The sequence below is a fragment of the Panthera pardus genome, unplaced genomic scaffold (assembly GCF_024362965.1).
Source record: "Panthera pardus isolate Hobbes unplaced genomic scaffold, ASM2436296v1 HiC_scaffold_2, whole genome shotgun sequence".
Classification (NCBI taxonomy): Eukaryota; Metazoa; Chordata; class Mammalia; order Carnivora; family Felidae; genus Panthera; species Panthera pardus.
The window spans coordinates 46,602,745-46,617,304 of NW_026526765.1; the positions used below are offsets into that span (position 1 = coordinate 46,602,745).

The following is a 14,560-nucleotide window of genomic DNA, read 5'->3' on the forward strand; positions in this document are numbered from 1 at the left end:
GAAGCAGGCTCCAGGCTCCGAGCTGTCAGCACAGAGTCCAAAGTGGGGCTTGAACCCACAAACCGTGAGATCATGACCTGAGCCAAAGTCAGACGCTCAACCGATGGAGCTACCTAGGCACCCCTGCTCTAAAAATTGTTAAGCTTTAATTTCTGTAGCCAGTTTTCTACTGTTGGAAATGTAGGTTGTTTTCAATTTTTTGAACTTACAAACAGCACTTTTGTTATGGACGGCTTTGTATATAACTCTTAAACACTTGTCTAATTTGTACTGATAAATTCCTAAAAGGAACATTGAGTCAAATGGGTCTCATGTTTTCTTTGGGAACTTGGAGAGCAGCAGAGTCTTTCCTAAGTGGCTAACCTTTCTATTGACTGCAGGTCATTGAGGACAGAGCTGGTCCTGGTGGGGGGTGGGGATGCTTAGAAGAGAGAGCCCTGGATTTCTTGACTGCCAGCTCAGGGTTCTCCCCTTACCTTCCCCATGATCACTAGCCCAGGTCTGCTCACACACAGACTTCCACAGTGTTAGTTAGAGCCAGAGAAGGTCTTTCAGATCCTTCCTTCGTGGAACCTGCTGGGATTAGGGAGCCTTTAATTACAGAGCCAGCTCTGGCATGGCCCCAGTCTGTTGTAGACTTACCCTCTCCAGGCCTCAGTGCCCTCTCTATAGGAGAGTACAGAGCTGGGAGGGCCCTCCTGCCTCACTTCATGGGTGTTCATGGGGTGTTGTCCATTGGTTGTTTCCATGGTCTCATTTTCCACGACTTCTTCAGAGAGAGGCTGGTATACTTGTTACTGGTGTTTGAGCACGTGTCCTTCCCCTCTTCACCATGTCTTCCTCCTTTGGAAACCTGCAGGTTGCTTGATGGAGTAGAGGCGGTCATGAGGATGAGCTAGCGGTGGCCACCTCCGTGGGCTGTGCATAACCATCTCTCCCTTCTTGTTCCCACAGAACATTCTGCTCCAGCTAAGGTGGTGAGGGCAGCAGTTCCTAAACAGCGCAAAGGCAGCAAGGTAAGGAGTAGGAGCGGGCTGCCTAAAGGGGGCTTCCTTGAAGAAAGGTGGTGGCCTCTTCTGAGCTGTGAGGTAGTTCTGGATCCTCTCAATAGCGGGGGAGCCCCTCTGGGCCTCCACTGTGGATGGTCCTAGTGGACAGATGATTGTGGGTTCTGATCTCTCGGGGGAGCTGTATTTTGTTTGGGTGAGGGGCTGAATGGCAGGGGCATGGCCACCCCAGGGCCTTCACAGAACGTGCCTTGCAGGTTGGTGACTTTGGAGATGCAATCAACTGGCCCACACCTGGAGAGATAGCCCACAAGAGTGTGCAGGTGAGTCTTTGGGGAAGAGTGGGCAGGTTTAAATGCTATGTACAAATGCACATTTGGCCTAAGTTCTCAGAGCCTCGGGTCTTAACTTTCTCAGTTTTTTTTTTGAGAGGAGTGGTTGGTACAGTATGGGCAACTCTGAAATAGCTAAAGATCATCATCATTTGAGCCCTTGCTGTATGTCAGGGACTGCCAAGTGCTGCTTACCATTTCATCGAATCCTCACAGTGACTTAAAGATAGGTCCTTTAGTAATTCCCGTTTTACAGATGAGACCACTGAAGCTAATAACCAGCCGTTGGGAGAGGCTAATAAACGAGCCCTTGATGGTCAGGTGGGCCTTGGAAGTCAAGTCTGTTGTATTATTATTCCAGAGCCTGTGTTCTCCATCAGCTATACTTGGGTTGCCAGTGAGTGAAGCAGGAGAATGGTCATTAGGCCAGGTACCCACCTCCAGACTGTATGTCTTGGGGAAGCTTATGTAGCGCTCTTTAGTCCCAGCAAAGGAACTCCTGATCAGTCCCCCCCTTCCAGTGCTTTTGTTCTGGACTGATGGCCTAGATCACTCACTGGCTGTGGCCATTGGCCTTCAGTTCACACACAGGGTTGCTGTGGACAAGCCAAGGGCTAGCATCTCTTTTGTCCCACAGACTGCCTGGACGGTCTGGTCCTATAGGGAGTAAACGTATGTCCCCTGTGTCCTGGTGGGTTGTCTCAGTTACTGAGACTCAAGGAAGATGAAGAAACAGGTTGTTTCCTACTTCCTGCCTGTTTGAGCACACTTCCCAGTGGAGGCATCTCAGGCATAAAGACAAGACCTAAGAATATATGTAGTCCAACCTGCCATTGCATGCTGCGTCTCCCCTGCCCCACCTTTCTAGTGGCAGGGGTCCTTCTGCCCCATCCTAGGAGGCTCTCTGGTTCACCTCACCCCCTGTTACTCTGCTTCCTACTGCAGCCACAGCCCCACAAGTCCCAGCCTGCCCGGAAGCTGCCCCCCAGAAAGGACATGAAGGAACAGGAGAAAGGAGAGGGGAGTGATAGTAAAGAGAGCCCGAAAACCAAATCGGATGAATCTGGGGAAGAGAAGAATGGGGACGAGGACTGCCAGCGAGGGGGCCAGAAAAAGAAAGGTGAGTGGCTTGGAACAGGCTTGGGAGAAGTGTGTAGGCAGAACTGTGAAGTATCAGAACTCGGGGCTGCTGGATGAGTTTCAGGAGCCCCAAGAAGTCCTTGGGAGGCTGAGTGGTGTAGGCCACCGGGCCAGCAATCTTCACTTCCGCCTGCTGTCCATCAGTTCCTTCTCTTACTTAACAAGCATCCGGTAAGCCCTGTTCTCGGCAGTTGGGCTCCAGCAGTACACAAGACAGATGAGGTCCCCGCCTCAGAGGAATCTTAATGTATCTTGTTGTATTGCTGTCCCATGTAAGATTTCATTTAAAACAAGAGTTTCCATTGCCCTCGCTAAGATGTTTAGGGTACAAGTTTGGCTGCTTTGACAGAGATTCAAAGTAACAGTAGTTTAAACAAGATAGAAGTTCATTTCTCTCATCTGACAGCTGGGTGTAAGTAGGCCAGGCCTAGAATGGCAACCATTTCTTTCCTTTCATCTTGCTGTGGTGTCTTGGCTCTTTTCATCCAAGATGGCTCACTCTTTCCCTCTTCATTCCACTTAGCAGGAACGGGAAAGGGGAGAGCAGTTCCCTTTTAGGGACTCGGCCTGGAATGGACTACTTTCACAGAGCTCTCCATAGACAGAATTTTGACAATGTCTACAGGGAGCCTGGAAGTGCAGTCTTGATTCTGGGCAGCCATGCGTCTGGCTCCGGAAAGCGGTTCTCTGACCATGGAGAAATTGATATTAGGAGTCAGCTGTGAGTGTCTGTCGCACTGAGGTCCATGGCTTCCTTATTTTAGAGGTGAAAATGAGGTCTAGTGTGGGTCATCAAATTGTGAATCAGGTCTGTTGCTCGAGACAGCAAAGAACAATTGGGGGTAGGGATGGCTAGCAGAGACCTCTCCTTCAAGCCTTCTTCATGTGCCCATGCTGTCCTCCAGGGAACAAACACAAGTGGGTTCCATTGCAAATAGACATGAAGCCTGAAGTGCCCAGAGAGAAACTGGTCTCGCGCCCTGCTCGCCCGCCAGAGCCACGGCACACGCCTGCCAACCGAGGGGAGATCAAAGGTATGCGCCGCCCACTGTGGAGGGCCTGGGCATGGGGGTCACCCTCAAGCCTGACCCAGCGCCCCTCTCCCCATAGGGTCTGAGCCTGCCACCTACGTGCCCGTGCCCATGGCCCCCCCCACCCCAGCCTGGCAACCAGAGACCAAACCGGAGCCTGCCTGGCACGACCAGGATGAGACATCGAGTGTGAAGAGTGATGGGGCTGGTGGGGCGCGGGCTTCCTTCCGTGGCCGTGGACGGGGGCGTGGTCGCGGCCGGGGACGCGGCCGGGGTGGCACTCGAAGTACGTGAGGCCCCTTTGGGCTCCGGGATGTCCGAGGGAGCGTGGCGGGGGCGGCGGGCAGGGCTCTCCTCTCCCTTATGGCGCCCATTTCCCCCATAGCCCATTTTGACTACCAGTTTGGCTACCGAAAGTTTGATGGTGCAGAGGGGCCTCGCACCCCCAAGTACATGAACAACATCACCTACTACTTTGACAATGTCAGCAGCACTGAGCTTTACAGCGTGGACCAGGAACTGCTCAAAGACTACATCAAGCGCCAGATGTGAGTGGACAGGAGCCTTCTTCCTGGAGGGATGCTTAGGGGCCCGGGAGCCGTCAGAGGTGGCTGCTGGCAGAGTAGGGATGGGCAGGTCCTTCTGGTGCTAGGGACAGTGCCTGCCCCTGGCTGGAGCTGAAAAAGTTAACCGCTGCTCATCCTTTAAAAGCTAAGTTTTCATAATAAAAGCTAATTTTTCATAAAGGTAATATTTATTGCAAAAGTAATACCATATTCGCCTAAAGAAAATTTAAAATTATCACAACAAAAAGGAGAGGCAGTGTCCAGAGTCCAGCCCTTTGTGCACTTCTGTTTATAAAGGCAGCACGGTTAGAACGCTAGCAAACACCTAAGGAGTCCACACAGTTAGCAAGGCTTGCTATTAAGTGCTTTCTAGGCATCCTTTTATTTAGTCCTGCGGCTATCTTGTTCCTACGAGCTGGGTCTTCTCTCCAGTTCGTAGGTGAACAAACAGACCCAGAGTGTTGCCCAGAGTTTCATGGCTAGTATTTCAAGGCACAGATTTGAATCCATTTCTGTCTGATGGCAAAACCCTAGCTCTGAACCACTCTGATGGTCCCTCAGTCGGGGGAGCCATACAAGGAGGTGGATCATTTCAGTAAAGTGCAGTAGTATTTTAGGAGCAGAGGAGAAAGTGGCCAATAACATTGGAACTGGGTTTTAAAGGAAGATGAGGGCTTGGCCAGGCATACGAAGAAGCTGAAGGGCAGGGGGAATGGATAGGGAGCCATAAAAAGATAGCATCTCTTTTCAGCCTGCAAAATTGTACATTCAGTAGGGTCAGGGTCGGTCAGAGGCTATGTGCGGTGGCCGGGGTGTTCCGAACAAGAAAGGCAGACTCCTAAATGATGCTGTAGCAATCATCTGTCTTCTCCCCTCCACCTAGTGAATACTACTTCAGCGTGGACAATTTAGAGCGAGACTTCTTCCTGCGACGGAAAATGGATGCTGACGGTTTCCTTCCCATCACCCTTATTGCTTCCTTCCACCGAGTGCAGGCTCTTACCACTGACATTTCACTCATCTTTGCGGTAGGTCTCCCTTCCTGGGGCTGGGGTGCAGGGGAAGGAAAGGTCCTTACTTAAGGAGCTAGAGTTTGGGCCACGGCAAAAAACCCTGGAGGAGTCCCCATCTGATGAATTCTGCTAAAGTCGCAGGGCTTGGCCAGCCTCTCTGCCTCCCTTCTTGCCTCTCTCTCTCTCTCTCTTATTATGGAAAATTGGAGATATTTCAGAAGTAGACAGCATGGTATGAACCCAGCCTCAGCACTTACCACCTCATGGCCCATCTTACTCCATCTATCCCCCATCTGTGTTTCGTCTTTCAAATTACTTTGCAGAAAATGTCAGGTAACCTGACATTTCATCCACGTTTCAGTACTTATCTCAAAAAGATAAATACCTGCTAAAAACCTAGTCACCATGTCGTTATCACATGTACAAGTATTAATTCCTTCATATGTCCAGATACCCAGCCAGTTGCAACTTCACCCCACTCGTCAAAACTGAGACTCAGGATCCAGACAAGACCCATATGTTGTCTTAAGTCTCCCCTTCCCTTCTCTTTTTCCTTGCAGTTTATTATTTCAATAAACTGGGTTGTGTATTTTGTCGAGTTTCTCATGGGACACAGTGGTGTCATTTAGCATATTTGTGTATATTCCAAATTTTTTGTAAATTGGTGGTCCAGAAGCCTGATCAGATTCAAGATTCAGGTTTGGGGGGTTTTCTTCCCGTCTTCGTCGAGAGTAAAGATCATGATAGATTCTCTCAGGTGGCACATAGTGTTTCATTTGTTCTCTTGTGCTAAAAGCTGCTATTGATGACTGTCTGGTATTTCATTAGGGATTGTAAAATGGTAAGATTCTAATTCTGTCAATCTGTCTTCATTTGTTACCTGTAACCTCTTTAAGGAGAAACTTTGCCTCATCAGCTATTCAGTTACCAAGAGGTATGGTTTGTACAGAAAGGGCGGATAAATGCTTGAACTTTCCTTTGTTAACCAGTTTTCAGAATTATGAGTTGATCCTAATAGCTTTAAAGGTTTGGCGCTTGGGATTGTTTTTTTGTTTTGTTTTGTTTTTTGTTTTTGTTTATTTCTTTTTCTTTTTTTCCTTTAGTATCTTTTAGTACCATTACAGTGTTGAAACCTGTGAATTCAAACATACTGCAGTTTTTTCAACCCATTGCAGTTCATATGCTGAATCAAATTGTCCCATCTTTGGCTAGTGGAGCCTTGGTTCATCTTGTGCGTTTCCTGCCTCAGGGGATTGGCCATATTTTCAAGAAATTCTAGGTCCTCTCTTCTGGGGAAATGGTATTTATATACTACAGTCTGAGTTGATTGTTGCTGTTTTGATTGGTCATTGTTTCTGGAGTTGTTTTTTTGTTTTTGTTTTTGTTTTTTTTGTTTTTATGCATCATGAGATAATACTGGTATTTTCTTTTTTTTTTTTTTAAGTTTGTTTTTTATTTATTTTGAGAGAGAGTGAGCCAGGGAGGGGCAGAGAGAGAGGCAGACAGAATCCCAAGCAGGCTCTGCACACCCAGCACAGAGCCTGATAGGGGGCTTGACCTTCCAACCGTGAGATCATGACCTGAGCTGAAATCAAGAGTTGGACACTCGACTGACTGAGCTACCCAGGCACCCCTCTACTGATATTTTCCATTACAGTTCAGGACTACAGGATCTTTATTCAACCCCAACTATCTTCTATTTGTAATATTCCTTTATCCTGTGCCCCAAATTCTAATTGCTGATGACATCAACATAATTATTCATTTGTTTTATTCAACAATTTATATAACCTATTCTTGTAATAATAACCTCTACTACTAAAAACAGGTGTTTTTTTTTTTATACACTCAAATGACTGTATTTTCAAGTTATTACTTGAAATAATCTCTGTGTGGTCATGTCTCTAACTTGATGTGTATTAGTTTTGTTAGTTTCATTTTGCTCTCGAGTTTTAGGGATTGCTTTTTTCCCCTCTAATTTCTGATTTGTTTTACATTTAGGTAAAACATTTACATGGTTCAAAGTCAACATGGTATATTCCTAGAAGTCTGATTTAAAATTCTCTCACTTCCACTTTTTTCCCTTTATTTTCCTGTAGGCAACTTGTTTTGAATCCTTCCATTAAAAAAAAAACCTAAGTAAAAGTCTCTCTGTGTATTTATATCCTACCCCTTTCTTAGTTAAATGACAGCATATAGTGCCTGTATTTCTTCACCTGTTTTTTGTTTTCACTTACTAACTCTGGGAGCTGACCGCATAGTAGTACATAATAGGAAGATGCTCTTCATTCTTATTTACAGTTGCATATATATCTTTTCGTGTATTTGCCAGCGTATCTTTGGTATAGATTTCTAGAAGTGAGAAGCCTGCACTAAAGGGCAAATTGCCGGATTCCTTTTCTCCAGAGGTTGGCCTTTGCATTCTCACCAGCAGAATAGGAGAGTGCCTCTTTCCCCAAACTGTCTGTGCCAGTATTTCTCTGGGGGCAGATTCCTGGATGCAGAATGGCAAGGTCAGGGGGCAGGTGGGTTTTTCATGTTGGTACCCTCCTACAAGTTTGCACAGCTCCTTTGCCCACCAGCTGTGGAAGATGGTGCCAGTTTTCTTATACCCCTGCCAGCACCAGACTCCTGCCTGAGCTCGTGGGGCCCAGTCCTTCATCTGCCAGCTTCCAAAAATCTCATTCTGTCCAAGTCTTTTCTCTGCATCGTCTCCCTCCTTCTCTCCTGCAGGCCCTAAAGGACAGCAAGGTGGTGGAGATCGTTGATGAGAAAGTGCGCAGGAGGGAGGAGCCGGAGAAGTGGCCTCTTCCTGGTCCCCCAATAGTGGATTATTCCCAGACCGATTTCTCCCAGCTTCTCAACTGCCCCGAGTTTGTGCCCCGTCAGCACTACCAGAAGGAGACAGGTAGGTACTGCAGACCTGTAGGTGCCTTCCTGTTGTCCTTGTCGCCCAGCCAACTGGCATCAAGAGGACTAGAAGGTTGAGGGTCTCACCTTTCCACCCTTCAGAGTCTGCACCTGGTTCTCCCCGCGCAGTCACCCCAGTGCCAACCAAAACAGAGGAGGTCAGCAACCTGAAGACACTGCCCAAGGGCCTGTCTGCCAGCCTGCCTGACCTGGATTCTGAGAACTGGATTGAAGTGAAGAAGAGGCCGCGGCCGTCCCCAGCACGACCCAAGGTGTGTGGGACGTGGGCTGGAGCATGGAGAGGGGATATCGCCTGGGTACAGGGCTCTGAGGGGCTAGCTGGCAGGCTGGGTGGCTCAAGGTGGCGATGTGACCTGAGGTCAGCAGTGACTGCAGGAAAGCTGGTAGGACTGTTTCCCTTTCCAGTGAGGACCACTGCTCAGGATAGCCCTAGCTGAGTGGGGTTTTCCATGGGAAGAAATCATACAGCCCCTGGCAGCAGTGTCCCAGGTTTCTTGATGTTTGGCTCTTATTTTTGACCCATCTAAATTTGCTGGGGCTGCTTTAATGCCCAGGTGTGTCCTCATTGTCCCCTGTATAAGCCCCTCAGGCCCTCTGAAGAGGGAAGGGAGAGGAAACAGACACACGGCCTGGATGTAGCGTTAGTCTAGACTAGAGCACCAGTCTCCTGTCACCGATGGCTGTTGACCTTGGGCAGCTCGTTTAATATCTCAAGTTTTTAGTGTTCCCATCTTCACATGAAAGAAAGGAGGGCTTAGACTGCTCTAGAAATTATAAAGCAATATGCCAGTAGTGTGCATTAAGTCCACTGTTAGAGAACGGTTTCCATTTCCGACTAAAATGAGTGCCCCCTTTCCAGAAGCGGATGTGTGCTCTGTCCCATCCCCCACCTCCTCTTAAAGATCTCTTTGGTCTGAGGCTTGTAAGGAGGCTTCATAGATGACCTTGGACTTTGGGGTCTGAAATTCTGTGCCCCCTTTTCCATTGTGCCACTGTGACTGTCTCCCTTGTCGCCCTCTTGTTCAAACCCCAACTTCCCTATCTCTTCTGGCTGTGATCCTTTGACCACAGAGTGTCAGGGATCAGGCCGGAGTCCTGAGGACCTTTAGGAGGTCCAGGCTTCCAGACTGTGAAGGCTTTGGAAAGACAGGCAGGCTTAGCCCCCATTCCAGAGCAGAGCCCCACTCGCACCTGGCCTATTTGAACCTTAAAATCGAGTAGGTTTGGAGTTTACATGGGAAGCTTTTTGCAAAGCATGGAATTGACTTTTTGGATATAGATTATGAGGTAGACAAATGCTTCTGCGCCAAAGTCTCAGATAAATTCAGTCTAGCAACGGTCTGAAATATTTTGCTGAAAGCACCTTGTTGTCTCTTGCATCTGGAACATGCTGTTCTTCCTGCCTAGCACACTCTTGGTCCCTGCCTTCACCTGGGTTACTTACACTCATCCTTCAGTAATTACAGCTCCCCGGAAGCGTTCCCTGACTGTCCCCGCCTCTAGTTCGTTAATAAGTGCTTCTCCCTATGTACTCCACAAATTCTATTTATAGTTAGTCTTTACCAATACCACATTACACTTGGCTGGCTGGTTGTTTGACTTTTTCTCCCACTAAACTGTGAGCTCCTGAAGTTCAAGAATTGTGTCTTGTTCATTATTCTGCTTTTAGGTTCTTCATTCAGGGCCTGGTGCCAGTGGGTGCTTGCTCACTCATCAGATAGTTGAACATCTGCTGTTGCTAGGTCCCAGTCTAGGTACTGGGGATATGATGAAAAGCAAGGCAGCTGTGGCCCTTGCCTCATGAAGCTTCCGTTTTCTTAGATTTTGGATAGGTGGAACAGATGGATCAACCTGTTGAACTTCTGCTGTGTGCTCACTCCCAGGCTAGGTAAATGAGAGCACAGGTGGCTGCAGGGAACTTGTCACCTCATTGTTTATGAGTGACTGTGTTGTGAGCCGGGAGAGAAGAAACCTGGAGTCCTAGGGGACTGGCTCCAAAGCTGACAGCTGCAGCTTGGTGGCATGGCCAGTGCCTCTCTCTTCGGCGGACAGCTACAGAGGCCGGTCCGAGGGCGCCCTGGTGATTCCCTCTCCCCTTGGTCTGTCCCCATTTTAGAAGTCCGAGGAGCCTAGGTTCCTCCACCCGACCTCTCTGCCTCCGCAGCTGCCCGCTCAGCAGCTGACGTCCAAGGAGCAGGATGAGCAAGAGGAACTGGATTTCCTGTTTGACGAGGAGATGGAGCAGATGGATGGGAGGAAGAACACCTTCACCGCCTGGTCTGATGAGGACTCTGACTATGAGATCGATGACCGGGATGTCAACAAGATCCTCATCGTCACCCAGACGCCACCTTACATGCGCCGGCACCCCGGGGGGGACCGCACTGGCAACCACACCTCTCGTGCCAAGATGAGCGCCGAGCTGGCCAAGGTCATTAACGACGGGCTCTTCTACTACGAGCAGGACCTGTGGACTGAGAAGTTCGAACCTGAGTATTCCCAGATCAAGGTGAGGCTCAGACACGGCACTGGGGGTGGAGCCTGGGGTACCTGTAGCGTGTGGGACAGGGGAAGGCTGATGAGCGGTGTGGCCTTGGGCACAGAGCCTCAGTTGTCCTCGTGTATGGAAAGGGGGTGGTGATGGATGCCCTGCTGGGGCATTCGGTGAGAAGAGACATGTAAACACTTTGTAAGCTGTGCCAGAGCAGGAGATGACTGTTGTGCCAGCTGAGCATTGCGTTTAAGGTTGTAACAGTCGGCCAGATGCCAGTGGGGAAGAGAATGAAGATTCGATTGGCACTTCTAGTCTCAAATATTTAGGCCCATATAAAAGTTTAAAGGCCTTTTAAGGCACTTGTTTTGAGTAGAGAAGATAGAGAAAAGACAGGCTTTTTAAAAATCACTGTTGCCCGGAAACAGTCAAAACTTTCTGTAGGTTTTTACAGAGCGACTGTGTGTGGTGGTAGGTGGGCCTGAGGGGAGCCTGTGGAGCAGGTAGCGGTGTGTTTGGTGGAGGTGAGGAGACAGTGGTGAGAAGCAAGTCGGGGGTCTGCAGTGAGTTCCGGGGAGCTGAAGTCCTCGTCTCGGTCTTGCCGTAGAGAGGGCCGGGCGGGCCCTAACCCCTTCTGGGTGGGCACGCTTGTGCCCTGGTAACTGGGGGTGGGGAGTGGGGAGGCTGCCGCTGAGAGCCTGGGGACCAGAATTCCACGTATGTGGACGTGGGAACTGCCCTTTGCAACTTCCTGCAGGTCCCGATTCCTAAACAGGCTGGGGCAGTCTTCTTACTAACCTCTTCTCCCCACCCATCTTGTATCCTCTGCAGCAAGAAGTTGAGAACTTCAAGAAAGTCAACATGATCAGTCGGGAGCAGTTTGACACACTAACCCCAGAGCCCCCCGTGGATCCCAACCAGGAGGTCCCTCCTGGGCCACCCCGCTTCCAGCAAGGTGAGAGGTGACACCTGGAACCCTGGCCTGGGTGGGAGGGTCTGCAGCCCTTCAACGGGGAGCCTTCCAGGGACAGACGGTCACAGGCCTACCCCTGCTTACTGGCCTGCTCTGCCTCTGCAGTTCCCACTGATGCCCTGGCCAACAAATTGTTTGGTGCTCCTGAGCCTTCCACCATCGCCCGTTCTCTACCAACCACTGTCCCGGAGTCGCCAAACTACCGCAACGCCAGGACCCCCCGCACTCCCCGGACACCACAGCTCAAAGACTCAAGTCAGACATCACGGTTTTACCCAGTAGTGAAAGAAGGACGGACACTAGACGCCAAGGTGAGGCTCTTCTGCCGGGCTGCTAAGAGTCTTGGGCTCACTTCACCTCTTTCCCGTGCTTTGCTTTTTACCCTTGCTTAAGCCAGGAGACTGCCAGATCCCAGACCTGCTCTGTATTCTTAGGCAGCTGGGCACCCCCCCAGGATCAAGTGGCCACATCTGAAGAAGGGACCAGGTGTGGGAGTGGTGATTCCATGTAGCCAGGATAAGGCCTCAGGAAGATGGACCAGGAGTGGGTCCTTAGGGCTCCCAAGCCTCAATTTCCTCACCTGTGAAATAGGCATACCAGTTCCTGACTCATAACTGTGGACATCGTGTGAGAGAATAGATATGAAAATGCTTTGTAAATTGTGAAATAACTCACACACATGAGAGGTCTTGGTCCTACAAGTGCTTGGTGCTCCTAGATTTCTGTGAGTGCGATTAATAACAAATTCTGGACTGGCCTTTGCAGATGCCTCGGAAAAGGAAGACAAGACACAGCTCGAACCCGCCCCTGGAGAGTCATGTGGGCTGGGTGATGGATTCCCGTGAGCACAGGCCCCGGACTGCTTCCATCAGGTGCCAGGGCAGTGGGGAGGAGAGATGAGGCCGACTGCAGGATGGGTGGGAAAACCAAGCAGCTGATGGGACCAGGAAGAACGAACCTCTTTGGTCTGTAAATTAAAGAAAGGGACCGTTAATCTAAATCCAAAAATCTGGAGGAGTCTAGAGAACTTAATCCAGAGCCTGGGAAGATTTTCCTAAAGAAGTGGCGTTGCATCTACAAGGGACCAGAGTGTCTTCAGAGAGAGAATGTTTGTGAATGATTCAAAAGTGTGTATCTGCTGCCTGCCCCAGGATGGGGCGGTCATTAAATAAAAATACAGATTCGTGGGCCCTGCCCTCGATCTACTGATTCAGCTTCTGGGGGTAGGGTTTAGGTGGCTTCCCCCATCCCCCAACCCCCAGCCCCAGGAAAATTGTCCCAGTGTTCTCTGTTCAAGAGCAAGGTTTGGAAGCCATTGACCTATATATGCACTCTACTCCCTGCAAAGATGGCACAGACTGAGAATGGTCATGGTTTTAAAGAAAACATATAGATGGATTAACCCATAATAGCTTATCAAAGAAAGTTGAATGTGGACTCTGGATAAATAAATGCTTAGAAGCTCAGGTTTGGGCATTGTGCCGATCTGGGATGTTAAACAGCCCCGTGACTCAGGACAAGTCTCCCAGTCTCTGTAAGCCTCACTGACGGCTTTGTAAAACACACCAAAGGTCTGTGCAAAGAGTGATTTGGGCCCGTGGATGTAAGTTAAGGACCTAGCACAGTACTTGGGTCTCTTTGCTGCCCTATGAGAAGCTAGATCTTGGCTGATGGAAGGACCAGAGGGGCCCCTCCTAAACTGATGGCTAGCTGCTCCAGGGAACCCGGTGACATTGTCTCTTTCCTGACCTCTAGTTCCAGCCCCTCAGAAGGGACACCTGCAGTTGGCAGCTATGGCTGTACCCCTCAGTCATTGCCCAAGTTCCAGCATCCTTCCCACGAGCTGCTCAAGGAAAATGGCTTCACACAACACGTCTACCACAAGTATCGTAGGCGCTGCCTTAACGGTAAGAAGCACAGGGGCAGAGGGGCTGAGCCTCTGGGTCCACTACTTAGATCTGAGTGTAAGGGTGGTGGAGCAGGTGATTGTTTTCTCTGACCTTAGATCAAAAAGTGACACGACATTGCAACAAGAAGGATTGGAGCTAGACTCAGGCCATGTAGTTGGGAATACAGAAAGCTAAAAGAATCTGCTACTCAGAATATTTTGTTCCTTGATCTTCCTCTACGGATAATAAAAAAGATATCAAAAGTTTACCTTTTTTTACATTTTTTACATTTTTTTACATTTTTAAGTGGTTGTGAAGAAGAAAGAGAACTTTTGACAGAGACAATATCTGGCCTGTAAAGCCTAAAACATTTACTCTCTGGCCTTTTGTGGGAAAGAGTTTGCTGACCCCTGCTCTAGAAGATGGTATAGGGAAATAAGCTTTCTAGATACTCTCATGTGTTTCTTTTTATCACAGAATGAGATTTTATTTTATTTTATTTAAAAAAATTTTTTTTTACATTGATTTATTTTTGATAGAGGTAGAGCACAAGTGGGGGAGGGGCAGAGAGAGAAGGAGACACAGAATCCGAAGCAGGCTCCAGGCTCCGAGCTGTCAGCACAGAGCCCAATGCGCGGCTCGAACTCACAAACCGCGAGATCATGACCTGAGCCGAAGTCGGAGGCTTAACTGACTGAGCCACCCAGGTGCCATGAGATTTTTTTTTTTTTTTTAATTTTTTTTATTTTTTAGAGAGCGAGTGAGTGGGGGAGAGGGGCAGAGGAGGGAGAGAGAGAATTTTAAACAGACTCCATGCTCAGAACAGAGCCCATTGCAGGGCTTGATCTCACAAACCCCGGGGATCATGACCTGAGCTGAAATCTGGAGTTGAAGGCTCAACCGACTGAGCCACCTGGCTCCTGAAATGTCTTTTAACTATAGATTTCTGTCAGGTTGGCTGTAAAGATGCTCAAAAGCAATCTTCCCCACCCCACCCCCCAATTTTTTTTTAGAGAGAACAGTGGGAGGGGCAGAGAGAGGGGAAGAGAGAATCCCAAATAGTCTCTGTGCTATGAGCACAGAGCCTGACGCAGGGCTCGATCCCACGAACCATGAGATCATGACCTAAGTTGAAAGAAATCAAGAGTCAAGACGCTCAACCGACTGAGCCACCCAGGGGCCCCACA

General features: G+C 49.1%; 1 protein-coding gene across 3 annotated transcripts in view; it reads left to right on the forward strand.

Moving 5' to 3' along the window:
* Nucleotides 1-14,560, forward strand: part of LARP1 (La ribonucleoprotein 1, translational regulator) — a 56,200-nt gene that overhangs the window by 31,988 nt on the left and 9,652 nt on the right. The window contains exons 2-15 of one of the 3 annotated variants that reach the window (XM_019464499.2): nucleotides 955-1,016; nucleotides 1,265-1,330; nucleotides 2,285-2,459; nucleotides 3,385-3,513; nucleotides 3,590-3,796; nucleotides 3,896-4,058; nucleotides 4,960-5,104; nucleotides 7,823-7,997; nucleotides 8,102-8,271; nucleotides 10,137-10,529; nucleotides 11,343-11,466; nucleotides 11,590-11,795; nucleotides 12,250-12,356; nucleotides 13,240-13,391. In XM_019464499.2, the coding sequence (XP_019320044.2) occupies nucleotides 955-1,016; nucleotides 1,265-1,330; nucleotides 2,285-2,459; nucleotides 3,385-3,513; nucleotides 3,590-3,796; nucleotides 3,896-4,058; nucleotides 4,960-5,104; nucleotides 7,823-7,997; nucleotides 8,102-8,271; nucleotides 10,137-10,529; nucleotides 11,343-11,466; nucleotides 11,590-11,795; nucleotides 12,250-12,356; nucleotides 13,240-13,391 (2,274 nt within the window). The remainder of the gene's footprint in view (nucleotides 1-954; nucleotides 1,017-1,264; nucleotides 1,331-2,284; nucleotides 2,460-3,384; nucleotides 3,514-3,589; nucleotides 3,797-3,895; nucleotides 4,059-4,959; nucleotides 5,105-7,822; nucleotides 7,998-8,101; nucleotides 8,272-10,136; nucleotides 10,530-11,342; nucleotides 11,467-11,589; nucleotides 11,796-12,249; nucleotides 12,357-13,239; nucleotides 13,392-14,560) is intronic. The other 2 variants (XM_053907054.1, XM_053907055.1) reach the window with 2 other exon arrangements.